We start from the raw sequence: 14,707 nt of genomic DNA on the forward strand, positions 1-14,707 counted from the left end.
TTTAATAATTTTTGGAACAGAGACACACTATTAGAAGAAAACAATTTCCTCTGAATTACATTAAAGTATCTGAGAGATTTAACCATACTTTCGGTTAAAATTTACCCTGAGGCGGTTATTGACCCATAAGTGGGCGATGCCACTTCCAGTTTTCATTTTGTAAAAAATCTGAGTGCAGCTTCTTTCTGTAAATTTGTTGCTTCTGTAAAATTTAGTATTTCTGACGTTTTTCGTTAGTGAGTTAACGCACTTATAGTAATTTTCAACCTAACCTTTTTATGGGAGGTGGGCGTGGTTATTATCCGACTTCAACTATTTTCATGGTGTGTGGTGGGATACGTAAGAAAACCGACTGCATAAAGTTCTATAGCTTCATTGGTTTGCGAGATATATACAAATAACCGATTTGGGGGCGAGCCACGCCAACTTCCACAAAAAAAATTACATCCAAGGGCATACCCTTCCTATTGCGGTCCTTATTTCAAATTTTAATTTTATAACTTTATTTATGGTTTAGCTATGACACTTTGTGTGTTTTCGCCATTTTGTGGGCGTGGCAATAGACCGATTTTGATTATCGAAAGCAACCTCATCAGGGTGCCAAGGAATATTTGTTTCAAGTTTCATTAAGATATCTCAATTTTTACTCCAGTTATCACGTGCACGGACAGACGGATAGACATCCGGATTTCAACTCCACTCGTCATGCTGATCATTTATATATACATATATAACCCTATATTTAACTCTTTCATTTCTGTGTGACACAAACAACCATTATGTGAACAAAACTATAATACTCTGTGCAACATGTTGGGAGAGTATAAAAATAGAATCACGGATAACAATCAAATTATTGTTTTATAATTTGCACTGCGCAAACCGCTTTTCAATGAAAAACTACCACCCGCACTGTGACAATTTTTTTTTTCAGGCACAACAATTGCGTTTTGTTCGCCTTTATTTTTTGTACCACTTACCCCACAATTCTTTATGCTTCTTTATGCTAATAATATGTTCTTGCAAAGATTAAAACATTCCCTCTCATAGTGATACTATGAGATGACAAACTTATAATAATGTTTCTAATGCTGTTAATAATAAATTAGTTAAATACATATTATATTTAAAAATTTACACAAAATTTTTCAAACTTACCATGTTTTCTCAACAAACGCAAAGGACAAACGTCATTCAATCGTTTTTTTATACTCTCGCAACATAATCATCTGGCAACACGTCAAACTGTGAAGTTTAATTTTTTCTCAGTTCTTGAATTTATGCTTAAATTTATTAATATAATTAAAGAAAGTTTACTTTTAATAAGTGTAATCTAAAGCTAAGTATTTGTGCTAATTTGCTTTTGTGTTATATTTAAATTTTAATTGTATTTTAACTATTTTCTTAAATTCTTTTAAATCATTTGTTGTTGTTATCAATTATCAATTTTATTTCATACTTTGCAATTGTTTGTGCGATTGCATATTGTTTTTGTTTTAATTTGCTCTTTTTCTTTTGATTCGTCTTTTTTCTTTCATTTTTGCTCACAGCTGTTTGCGTGTTATTTTTAAGTGGCTCAGTGCTTCTCAAACTACTCACTATTATATTGGTTGTGATCTCGGCTAATTCAGTATAACTATCTTTATTTTTCTATTTACTGTTATATCATATTTTAATTTTTATTATTATTTACTATTTTGTTTTTTCCTTCAATTTAAATTTTTTTTATAATGACTTGCAATTTTCCGAATTGTACTATTAAAGGCGATTCTGATCGTTTTGTTTCTTGTTGGCCGTCACAAAGCCTTGCTTGCCCATCTTAAGTGTGCTGAATTGACAGGTAGAATCTTAGATGCTATTCTCGACGGAAAGGGTCTGCGCTGGTCGTGCTTAAAGTGTAGACCGACAGATATTGAATTATTTAAAGTTTTTAAACAGGCGCGCAATAATTTTAAAGAAATCGGTCGAGAAGTTCAAAACCTTACAGAAAAATTTAAGCATTATGAAGAGTTGTTTCAATCATTTAAATGCCTAAATGATCAAGATGATAATGCTAAGCTTTCATCAAAACGTAAACGTCCGTCTAATGAAGAACCTGCCACTTTGTCCGTAAAAAGTATATCACCGGTGAAATTAGACCTTATTAATCTCTCATCTTCTCAAGGAGAGAAGACTTCCTCTTCAAAAGTGCTTAATCCTCCGAAAATAATTAACGAGAACCTTAAGCGGAAAACTATTCAGGATCCGCCTCCTATTTGCTGTGCATTCTTCAATTCCATCTGAAGAAGTAGAAGTTCCTCCTGCGGACTTTATTGAATTTAAGTGCATACGAATTTGTATTAATAAATGTTCTATTTACCTAACTTTATCTTATATTCCGTCTCAATCGGACTTATCTGTATATATGCAACATACTTCTTTAATAAATAATGTGTTTTCAATTGCTAAGAATACTGATTACATAATTGTTCTAGGCGATTTCAATTTACCGTGTGTATCTTGGAAATCTGTTGACGATTGCATTACCCCTTTTTGCACTCGTTTAAGCTTTAATGAGTTTTTGGAAGAAATGTCTGGGATGGGTCTTAATTAACTTAATTCCGAACAAGTTTGGTAAATTCTTAGATTTGGTCAATGTTGATAATACTTCAACAGTTTCTGTGGCCGATCTGATCCTTTAGTTTTGCCAGAGGACTCTTATCACCCTGCCTTGGAAATTAATATCGAAATCATAGACGAATTACTTGTATACAACAAACAGGACCTTTGTTCTCGGTTCAACTTTGCGAAAGCTAACTTCAAAAAGATTAATTGTGAACTTTCTAAATTGACTTGGCCTGATTACAGTGGTAATATTGAATTAAATGTATCACATTTTAATGAAACAATTTTTAATATTTTTGAAAGATTTGTTCCGAAATGTTTTATTATCAAAAGAAAAAGTTCAAATTTGTGGTATTCGAATGAGCTATGTAAATTAAAAAATAAAAAAGCTCGTGCTTTAAAACTTTATAAAAAAAACTGGAGCTCTTGTTGACTACTTAAAATATTCTAAATTGCGTCGTCAGTTTGAGGAACTTAACAAAAAATGTTATAAAAACTACATAATCAAAGTAAAAAATAATATTATTCGTAATCCGAAATTGTTTTATGGTTTCGTTAACTCCAAACGCAGGATTTCCAATTTTCCGTCCGCGATAAAATATAAATCAACAATGTCATGTGACAATTATATTATTTCTAATATGTTTGCAGAATACTTCAAATCCAATTATTGTTCAAACTACCCTATGAATGTGCCATATCATCAAGTGTTATGTCCGAGTACTGTAATTAATACACCAATTATTTCTGAAACAGATGTCTTAAATTATTTAGTTGCGTTAAAAAAATCGTTTAAATATGGTCCTGATATGATTCCCTCAAGCTTTCTTAAAAATTGTGCAAAATATACCTATCTGCCCTTAACTAAGCTTTTTAACCTATCTCTTAAACAAGGTATTTTTCCGTCAATGTGGAAAAACTCTTTTATATTACCTTTGCATAAAAGTGGAGTTAGATCATCTGTTGAGAACTATAGGGGGATAGCTAAAATGTCAGCTATACCCAAACTTTTTGAAGCTATTGTCACTGACCAAATAACTTTCTTAATCTCTCCTTTAATTTCATTTTCTCAGCATGGATTTTGTAAAGGGAAATCTACAGTAACAAACTTGCTTGAATTTGTAAACCATGTGTCAATGGGTTTTAGGGATAATAAGAATACTGATGTTATATATACAGACTTTAGTAAATCATTCGATAGAGTAAACCACTCAATTCTTTTGCAAAAACTGGATCTTCTTGGTTTTCAACCAAGACTTCTTGAATGGGTATCCTCATATCTTACTAACAGAAAACAACAAGTTTTATTTAATAATACATTATCCGATTCAATTAGTGTCACTTCAGGGGTTGCACAGGGTAGTCATCTCGGCCCGATTCTGTTCTTGTTGTTCATCAATGATATACCTTCAGTAATTAAGTTTTCAGAAATTTTATTATATGCGGATGATGTAAAACTTTTTAAATCATATACTTCTCATAACGAAAGGACTGAGTTGCAATCGGATTTAAATAATTTAGTTACTTGGTGTCACAAAAATGATATGCCACTGAATCTTAAAAAATGTATAACGATGTGCTCTTCCCGTAGAACTTTCTCCCTATGTAATAAATAACTTCAGTTTAGAGCAAGTTTTTAGCTTTGTTGATTTAGGAGTTAATATGGACCCTAAACTAAATTTTAATTCTCATGTAAATTCAATTGTCTTAAAAGCTAAAGGTGCTCTTAGCTTTGTTAAACGTTGGTCTAAAGAATTTAGTGATCCGTATATTACTAAAATTCTTTTTACAACATTGGTAAGGCCTATATTGGAGTATGGTTCTTAGGTATGGAATCCTAGCTATCAATCCCATTCTGATAAGCTTGAGTCCGTTCAAAAACAATTTTTACTTTTTGCTTAGGCCACTTACATTGGGATTCAAGATTGAATCTTCCCCCGTATACTAGTCGTTTAAAACTTATAAATCTTCCCACACTCACTAGTCGCAGAGAAATGCTAGGTATAATATTCCTAGTAAAACTTCTGAATGGTTTAGTTTGTAGTTCATTCCTTTTGTCTGATATTAAGTTTAATGTCCCATTACGTTCATCATGATTTTAATTCGCATTCCAGCACATTTGATCCATCTGACTCAATATTTAGCATCAAAAAAACTATTTTGTCTTCTCTTAATAAGTAATATTCAGAAATGTTTAACTTTTTGTTTTTATAAATTTTTAATTCTCAGCTGTTGAAATGTTTGTTTCTGTAGCTGAGCAGTTTGAAAACCGGACGCTTAAAAATCTCTTGCCTTGAGGAAGGTAATCGTTTGGGTTAATAATAATAATGTTGCACAGAGTATTATAGTTTTGTTCACATAACGGTTGTTTGTGTCACCAAGAAATAAAAGAGTTAGATATGGGGTTATGTATATATATATATATATATTTGGCGTAGGAACCGCTTTAAGCGATTATAGCCGAATCCACCAGAGCGCGCCACTCATTCCTCCTTTTTGCTTTTTGGCGCCAACTGGAAACACCAAGTGAAGCCAGGTCACTTTGCACTTGGTCTTTCCACCGGAGTGGAGGTCGTCCTCTTCCGCGGCTTCCTCCAGCGGGTACTGCATCGAATACTTTCAGAGCTGGAGTGTTTTCTTCCATCCGTACAACATGACCTAGCCAGCGTAGCCGCTGTCTTTTTATTCGCTGAACTATGTCAATGTCGTCGTATAAATCGTACAGCTCATCGTTCCATCGTCTGCGGTATTCGCCGTTGCCAATGTTTAGAGGACCATAAATCTTGCGCAAAACCTTTCTCTCGAAAACCCCAAGAGTCGTCTCATCGGATGTTGTCATCGTCCACGCTTCAGCGCCATACATCAGGACGGGAATAATGAGCGACTTATAGAGTTTGATTTTGGTTCGTCGAGAGAGAACTTTACTTTTCAATTGCCTACTCAGTCCAAAGTAGCACCTGTTGGCAAGAGTGATTCTGCGTTGGATTTCAAGGCTGACATTGTTGGTGTTGTTAATGCTGGTTCCCAGATAAACGAAATTATCTACAACTTCAAAGTTATGACTGTCAACAGTGACGTGGGAGCCAAGACGCGAGTGCGCTGACTGTTTGTTTGATGACAGGAGATATTTCGTCTTGTCCTCATTCACCACCAGACCCATACGCTTCGCTTCTTTATCTAGTCTGGAAAACGCAGAACAAACGGCGCGGTTGTTGCTTCCGATGATATCAATATCATCGGCATACGCCAGGAGCTGTACACTCTTGTAGAAGATTGTACCCTCTCTATTTAGTTCTGCACCTCGTATTATTTTTTCCAGCAATAGATTGAAGAAGTCGCACGATAGTGAGTCACACTGTCTGAAGCCTCGTTTGGTATCGAACGGCTCGGAGAGGTCCTTCCCGATCCTGACGGAGCTTTTGGTGTTGCTCAACGTCAGCTTACATAGCCGTATTAGTTTTGCAGGGATACCAAATTCAGACATCGCGGCATAAAGGCAGCTCCTTTTCGTGCTATCGAAGGCAGCTTTAAAATCGATAAAAAGATGGTGAGTATCGATTCTTCTCTCTCGGGTCTTTTCCAAGATTTGGCGCATGGTGAATATCTGGTCCATTGTGGATTTTCCAGGTCTAAAGCCACACTGATAAGGTTCAATCAGTTCGTTGACGGTGGGCTTTAGTCTTTCACACAATACGCTCGACAAAACCTTATATGCGATATTGAGGAGACTTATACCACGGTAGTTGGCGCAGATTGTGGGGTCTCCCTTCTTATGGATTGGGCAGAACACACTAAGATTCCAATCGTCAGGCATGCTTTCTTCCGACCATATTCTACAAAGAAGCTGATGCATGCACCTTATCAGTTCTTCGCCGCCGTATTTGAATAGCTCGGCCGGTAATCCATCGGCCCCCGCCGCTTTGTTGTTCTTCAAGCGGGTAATCGCTATTCGAATTTCTTCATGGTCGGGTAATGGAACATCTTTTCCATCGTCATCGATTGGGTAATCGGGTTCGCCATCTCCTGGTGTTGTTCATTTACTGCCATTGAGAAGGTCGGAGAAGTGTTCCCTCCATAATCCCAGTGTGCTCTGGACATCCATTACCAGATTACCTTCTCGGTCCCTACATGATAATGCTCTGGTCTTGAAACCTTCTGTTAATCGCCTCATCTTTTCATAAAATTTTCGAGCATTACCCATGTCGGCCAGCTTTTCAAGCTTTTCATACTCACGCATTTCGGCCTCTTTCTTTTTACGTCTGCAAATGCGTCTCGCTTCCCTCTTCAGTACTCGATATCTATCCCACCCCGAACGTGTTGTGGTCGATCGCAACGTTGCGAGGTAGGCAGTCTGTTTTCTCTCCATTGCGGAACGACAATTCTCATCGTACCAACTGGTTTTTTGGCGTTGCCGGAGACCAATTGTTTCGGCTGCAGCGGTATGCAATGAGTTTGAGATGCCGTTCCACAGCTCCCTTATATCGAGATGCTGATGAGTGCTCTCAGAGAGCAGGAGTGCAAGTCGAGTAGAAAATCGTTCGGCTGTCGGTTGTGATTGCAGCTTTTCGACGTCGAACCTTCCTTGTGTTTGTTGACGGGCGTTCTTTGCTGCACAGAGGCGAGTGCGTATCTTTGCTGCTACTAGATAATGGTCCGAGTCAATGTTTGGTCCTCGGAGCGTACGCACGTCTAAAACACTGGAGACATGTCTTCCGTCTATCACAACGTGATCGATTTGATTGCGCGTGTTTCGATCAGGGGACAGCCACGTTGCTTGATGAATTTTTTTATGCTGGAATCTGGTACTACAGACAACCATATTTCGGGCCCCAGCGAAGTCGATCAGCCTCAGGCCGTTTGGCGATGTTTCGTCATGGAGGCTGAATTTTCCGACTGTTGTGCCAAAGACATCTTCTTTACCCACCCTGGCGTTAAAATCGCCAAGCACGATTTTGACATCGTGGCTTGGGCAGCGCTCATAGGTGCGTTCTAGGCGCTCATAGAAAGCATCTTTGGTCACATCGTCCTTCTCTTCCGAACCTCGCTTTGATGCGGATTGTGGCAAGACGTTCATCCACCGGGGTGAATGCCAGGACTCGGCGACGTAGTCTCTCTCCCACCACAAATCCAACACCGAATTTGCGCTCCTTTATATGGCCGCTGTAGTAGATGTCACAAGGACCCACCTTCTTCCGTCCTTGTCCCGTCCATCGCACTTCTTGGACGGCGGTGATGTCAGCCTTTAGTTGTATGAGGACATCAACCAGCTGGGCAGAGGCACCTTCCCAATTAAGAGTCCGGACATTCCAGGTGCATGCCCTCAAATCATGATCCTTAGTACGTTTGCAGGGGTCGTCATCAAAAGGGGGGTTTCTCATCCGAGGCTCGGTGTTTGTTTTCATTGGGGAGATTTTTTTTTATGTGGTGGGTCCCAAGCCCTACGCACAACCGCACAAGCGGGCTTCGCCTTCTCACTTTAGCTCGCCTCCAAACGGATGTCTGTTAGCTACCCAGGGGATACTTGGTCTAAAGTCGTGAGCTGCTTGAGTCATATGCAAAAGAATCGTTCCTGGCCACTCCCAAGTGAATGGCAATCAGAAACTTTCCTCACTTGCGTGAACTTCTACATATGACCCCATCCCCCCATGTTATGTATACATATATAAATAATCAGGATGACGAGTGGAGTTGAAGTCCGGATGTCTGTCTGTCCGTCCGTCTGAGTAAGCTGTAACTTGAGTAAAAATTAAGATATCTTGGAACTTGGAACACTTCTTTCTTGGCACCATAGGAAGAAAATTTGGTACAAAGGATTGTTCTTGGAAGGGGTATATTTGGATGTAATTCTTTTGGGAAAGTGGGCATGGCCCCGCCCCCTACTAAGTTTTTTGTACATATCTTGTAAACTACTAAAGCTATATCAACGAAATTCCCATGAGTCGTTTTTTGCAGGCATTTCCTTATATAGTCCAAAAATGGAGGAAATCAGATGATAACCACGCCCACCTCCCAAACCAAGGTTATGTTGAAAACTACTAAAAATGTTTAATTCAGTAAGGGAAAACTCCAGAAGCCTTAAATTTCATTATAAAGAAGGTACAGAAGGAAAATTTAAGTGGGTGTGGCTCCGCCCACTTATGTGTCAAAAACCATATCTCCGAAACTACTCGATCAATATCAATGAAATTTGGTTTGTAATATTTTTCTGTGTTCTATGTTCTGAAAATAGGTCAAATCGGTTCACAACCACGCCTACGTATTTTTAATCGATTAACATCGAACCAAGAAAACAAAAACGAATTTTCAGCCAGTGGTGGATGGTTTTCGAAGTTTATTGAAAGACATAATTTTCATAATTTAAAAACTAAGGGTGAAATTGCTTCAGCTGATAGTAAAGCTGCGCAGGACTATCCACCAAAGTTTAAAAAATTATTCAAGAAGGTGGTTACACGCCAGACCAAGTTTTCAATCCGGACGAAACCGGCCTATTTTGGAAGAGGTTACCAAAACGAACATATGTGTCTAAGACCCAAAAATCATTTGGCGGCTTCAAAGCTGCAAAGGACCGTGTAACGTTTTTATTATGTAGCAATGCTTCTGGTGGCCGCATGATTAAACCCCTGTTAGTAAACAAAAGTCTCAGGCCGCGAACACTAAAGGGCAAAGATTTAAAACATTTACGTGTTCACTGGATGGCCAATAAAAAAGCCTGGGTAACTGGAAATATATTTCAAGAATGGTTTGCTAAATGCTTTCAAAAATGGGTTATCTCACTAACGAAAAACGTCAGAAATACTAAATTTTACAGAAGAAATTGCAGAAGGATGCTGTACTCAGACTTTTTTACAAAATGGAAATGGTGATGCCACGCCCACCCACTTATGGGTCAAAAACCATATCTCAGGAACTACTCGACCGATTCGAATGAAATTCGGTATATAATATTTTCTTGACACCCTGATGACACGTGTGGAAAGTGGATGAAATCGGTTCACAACGACGACAACTCCCCATGTAACTCAATTTTGAACTCCATCTTATTCCTTCACTTTATAATATATACATAAGGAACCAATGAAGATCGCGAAATAAAACTTTACACAAATACTGTATATGATCTGTGGCATCACTTGTGAAAAATTGTCGAAATCGGACCATAAATTTTCAAAGCCCCGAATATCGAATATGAAGAATTCAGTACCCCATGGTAATTTTTCACCGAAAATTGCGGTAAATCTCTCAGGTATCTTAATTTAATTTAGAGGAAATATTTTTCTTCTAATAGTGTAACTTCCCCTAGCTCTTATATACCTAATTGTAGGATTTTCAAATTTAGTCAAATTGTGTGTTATCTTAATAAAAATAGATCAATAAATTGCGAGAGTATAAAATGTTCGGTTGCATCCGAACTTAGCCTTTCCTTACTTGTTTTTATAACAGTTTGTCTCCGTACCAAAAATTGTCAAAATCGTGTCATAACTTCCTCCAGATCCCATATACCTTATTAAAGATAATATAATTTTAAGTGAGCATATAGTTTTCGATATATTGTATCTTGGTGGTGAAAACGAATGAAATCGGGTTAGGAACTCAGTCCCCATATACTATTTATGATGATTTTCGCTATTCTATTGAACTTTATGCCGAATATATCGGTCGAATTGAGTTATATTTATAAAATTACATCAATAAATTGCGAGAGTATAAAATGTTCGGTTGCACCCGAACTTAGCCTTTCCTTACTTGTTTTTATTTCCCATTTTGGGATTTTCTTTTGGCACTAATGACAATCATGTTTTCTCATTCGTACTCATTCAATAATAAGAACAAAAGAGATAACTAGTTTTTTTTGTTTGGAAAATTCTAATTAAGTTTTAAAAAATGAAGTAAAAATGTTCGTTGGTGTTGGTACTTCAGAAAAACATGTGTAAATGTATTGAAACCTATGGGAAAAGTGGTTAGGTCTGGCTGGCAGGGCAGTTAATATTTTAAAGATAATAGTAATCCATATAGATATTTTTTACTGAAATTAGTACCCTCAAATAGATTAATGAATATTCTGGAAAAATTTTTTAAATATGTAATCATATAAACTGAGCAAATAATGGAGTAGTTCAAATAAACAATAATAAACTATCGATTTGACAGTTAATTAGCTATCAACTTTGGCCTGTCGAGTTGCCCGTTATGGTGCCACCTAACCTATCAGCTTGAGTGTCGACCATGTCACATTTTTCAAATATCTTTCTAAATTGAATAATTTAAAAAGTTATATAATGGTATTGAAGCACATCTAAACATGAAGTCATTTGTTGTGATAAATATTATTTTCAAAGTATAAATAAAAACGCTTTTATAGCGGAGACATTTATATATATTAATACTTATTGTGACAAAACTATAATAGTTAGACATATGTTGTCGCGAATTATTTTATATTTATATGATCTGCAAATGTGTAGTACATTATTTTGTCCTATAATCAATAGTTTTCGCAGCGCCCCGATTTAATAATGTTTTTGGGTAATTTTGGTAGCGAACATTAATTTTTTTTTTAATTTAATATAGCCTAAGTTTTCCACAAATGGTGTAGCTTTCCAACAATGAAATAATTGTGAAATCTTTTCAATGCAAACAAACAATTAAATGTTTCGTCTTTATAATATTAGTATAGATTGTATCTTCTCTAATTAGATCTGCTATAGATTGAAGAAGTCGCATGATAGTGAATCACGCCTTCTGAAAACTCTTTTGGTATCGAACTGTTCGAATAAGTCGTTCCCGAGGCTATGGCGGATTTGCCAAGTCTAAGGCCAATAAGGCCAATCAGCTCGTTGACGGTAAGCTTTAGTTTTTCACACACTATTCTCGATGAGATCTTGTATGCGATATTGAGGGTTTTCATACTGTAATTGGCACATATTGTGGGATATCTCGTTTAGTGGATTGGACAGATCACACATAGGTACCAATCGGTAGCCATACTCGTCTCATTCAAAGAAGGTGATGAGTGCACCTCGTCAGTTCTTCGCCTCCGAATTTGAATAGTTCGGGCGGCAAGTCACAAGATTACCTCCTTGGCTACTACATGAAAATGTAGGTATTGAAAACTTCTGTAAATCAGCTCATCTTTTCTTAAAATTTTCGAGCATAACCAATGTCGGCAAGCATTTCAAACCCTACATACTCTCGGTTTTATAATATTAACAATCTGGTTTATAATATTAAAATGTTAATAACTATATGATAATATATATATTTTTCAGTTTCAGCTTACGCCAAATAATAACGAAGACTCTTAAGGGTTTTTACTTTGTGTTTTATTTATTGTTGTAAAACTGTTACTTATTTATAAAACATGTATAAAACATATTGGTATACAACATTTTTGGTTTTCCCACCTGGCGCGTAAATGAATAAGCACCTTGGTGTTCCCACTCTCGAGCATGCGACGAACAATTGGCCGTGGGAGAAGCACGGTTCTTCCAAATTGACGTCGCACACTTGAAACGTTTGCCCTTGCGATTTGTTTATGGTCATCGCACTGGGAGCTGCAAGCGCTTAAATTCAAACGGCATGTCCGTTGGAATCATGGGAATGGGTGGTAAGAGTACGACTTCACCTGCTGCCTTGCCATTTAGTATTGTTGCTTCAATCAAATTTGGCCACAATTTTTTGACTGAAAGTCTTGTGCCATTACACAAAGTCGGTGGCTTCAGATTTCGTAGAAGTATAATAGATGGCCGGCTATAACCGGCTAAACGGTTGAACGCCAATCAAATACATAATATGTGAACCGACTTTCAGGACCAAACGATGCGGTGGCAGACCGGGGGTATCCAAAGAATTCAAGAATTCAGTTGGATAATTGACTATTTCATCTTGATTCAAAACGCTATCAATCTATGTACATGTTTTATATGTTGTAGCTTCTCCTGGCAGTTTTTCTTGAATGGCAAAATTTATTTCGTTAACGTGTACATTTTTCGGTGCCAATATTGCGCGTTCACTTAAATAATCGTGGCGTTGATAGTGTTGAACAATATTCGGAAATACACTTTCAATCAATTCTTCTTTCGATTGTAAAATTGTACAAAAGTTGTTCGGCAATGTGATTAAACCGGTATCATCGATTGGTATTTTGCCTTCGCCAATGTCCAACAACTGCTTCGAAAACGCCGCTGCGGATCGATCGTTTTGCAATTGGACTCGCATGTTGATGATAAGAGTCAGCCTTTGAACATGTCTCCACAGAACTGACGATTTTAAACATGCGTTTATTTCGTCGGCATCAGTTGATCGAGGAATGACTGGCAAAGTTTGCCGAAAATCGCCGGATAATAAGACTAATGCTCCGCCAAAAAGTTGTTGCTTTTGGCGTAAATCTTGCATTGTTCTATTGAATGCTTCTAATGACTTTTTGTTAGCCATTGGGCACTCATCCCATAGAACTATTCCAGCTCTTCGCAAAACTTTTGCAATTGCTGAATTCCTCGATATGTTGCACGTTGATGTTTCAACGACTTGGATATTCAACGGTAATTTCAATTTGCTGAATGTGCTGTTCGACCGCCATCAAGTAGAGTAGCAGCGATGCCTGGCGAAGCAATTGCCAGCGCAATTTTCTGCTGTGACCGTATAGTAGCAAGAATCAAAGAGATCAGAAACGTTTTCCCTGTACCACCGGGCGCATCCAGCAAGTAGAATCCACCGCCGTTATTGTCAACCGCTCGTATAATCTTATCATAAGCATTTTTCTGCTGAATATTCAACTTGGTAATGTTAGCTTGCATGAAAGCACGCAATTCATTGCAATCGTATTGTTGTTCACGTTGAAGCTCATGGTCAAGCATATCAATCGCTGAACGATTGGGCGCAGTTATGCCGAGTTGCGCTAATGCCTTATTCGCAATTGTAAGGCACAGATCTTCAACCATTATCAAAGCATCATTATACATTTGTAATGTATATAGAAAGTCTGCGTCCGATGCTCGATTACGCGCCAAAATTAATAAGTCCTCGGTCATGCAGTCTTTGTACTTATTCCACAGTTCTTGCGGATTTGACGGAAGGCATGTAGGTATTATTATGGCGAATAGTACGCGTATTTGTTTTGGATGTGATGTGAGTGATGCGTCATGAAGTGAACATGCTTCACGATACGTCGCACACAACTGACCGTCAACAGTTTTCATAGTAAAAGGCATTTGACTGCCAATCTTGCGGCAAAACATTATTTCATGAGAATTTGTATAGGCGGGAAGTATCATTTTTTGTTTTGTAAAACGTGCAATGATACACACATTAAATTTCTTATGTGCATTCTCCACACAGACCCCAATCACCCCTGAAAATTTCATTGAAATCTGGTAAGCCGTCTAGGAGGAGTATGCGAACAGGAAGTTTTGCCACTTAATTTTATATATATAGATATTCATAACATAGTAAATTATTAAAATAATATAAGTCAATATGATAATTTACATTTTTTTCAGTTTCAGTTTGGACCAAATAATAACGGAGATATTTCTACGACCAATCACAAAAATGTAGGTATATACAATGTATATATACTAATCGGTATTAATTCTAATTAATTTACTAAGCACTTTATTACTCGTTATTGGAGTTTAAAACTTCTTACTTTTGACTTCTTGAAATTAAATCGACAACTTTTTAAATATAACTAAGCCCTGTTCGGCAGCGTTTAAATAGTAGATCGTTGACAACACATCACCACTCGAACATTCTGGAAACTACGAATTTCGGTCTGACAAGTTACCTATTTCGATTGTATATTCTCGTTGGTGTTGGTATACTAGTTCGTCACACAATTAACGACTGAGTTTGATCGTCCGATTAGACATTTTTTTCCAATTATTTGTATGCGATTCACCTTATCATTGATGCATTTAATAACGTCCTTCGTTGGTCAATCCCAACTACACTGGAATTTAGGAGACAATTCTTTCTTTCGTTGTGAGTTATATAACAACACCCAATCTCCTTTAAAAATTTTTCAGAATTGACTGCATTGTCGTGGCCTTCATTGAATCCGCACCAGTCACCAGAGGTTTTTGGTAAATCATAGTAATGAAAGGGA

General features: G+C 37.2%; 1 protein-coding gene across 8 annotated transcripts in view; it reads left to right on the forward strand.

Moving 5' to 3' along the window:
- The window catches only part of LOC128923552 (protein rtoA-like), a 2,411,103-nt gene extending 2,396,596 nt beyond the window's left edge, over positions 1 to 14,507 (forward strand). For 7 of the 8 annotated variants that reach the window (XM_054235822.1, XM_054235824.1, XM_054235823.1 and 4 more), the window contains one exon: positions 14,100 to 14,507. In XM_054235822.1, the coding sequence (XP_054091797.1) occupies positions 14,100 to 14,201 (102 nt within the window). In that variant the 3' untranslated portion in view covers positions 14,202 to 14,507. The remainder of the gene's footprint in view (positions 1 to 14,099) is intronic. The other variant, XM_054235821.1, reaches the window with a different exon arrangement.
- Positions 14,508 to 14,707: the final 200 nt, after the last annotated feature.

The sequence above is a fragment of the Zeugodacus cucurbitae genome, chromosome Y (assembly GCF_028554725.1).
Source record: "Zeugodacus cucurbitae isolate PBARC_wt_2022May chromosome Y, idZeuCucr1.2, whole genome shotgun sequence".
NCBI classification, from domain to species: Eukaryota; Metazoa; Arthropoda; class Insecta; order Diptera; family Tephritidae; genus Zeugodacus; species Zeugodacus cucurbitae.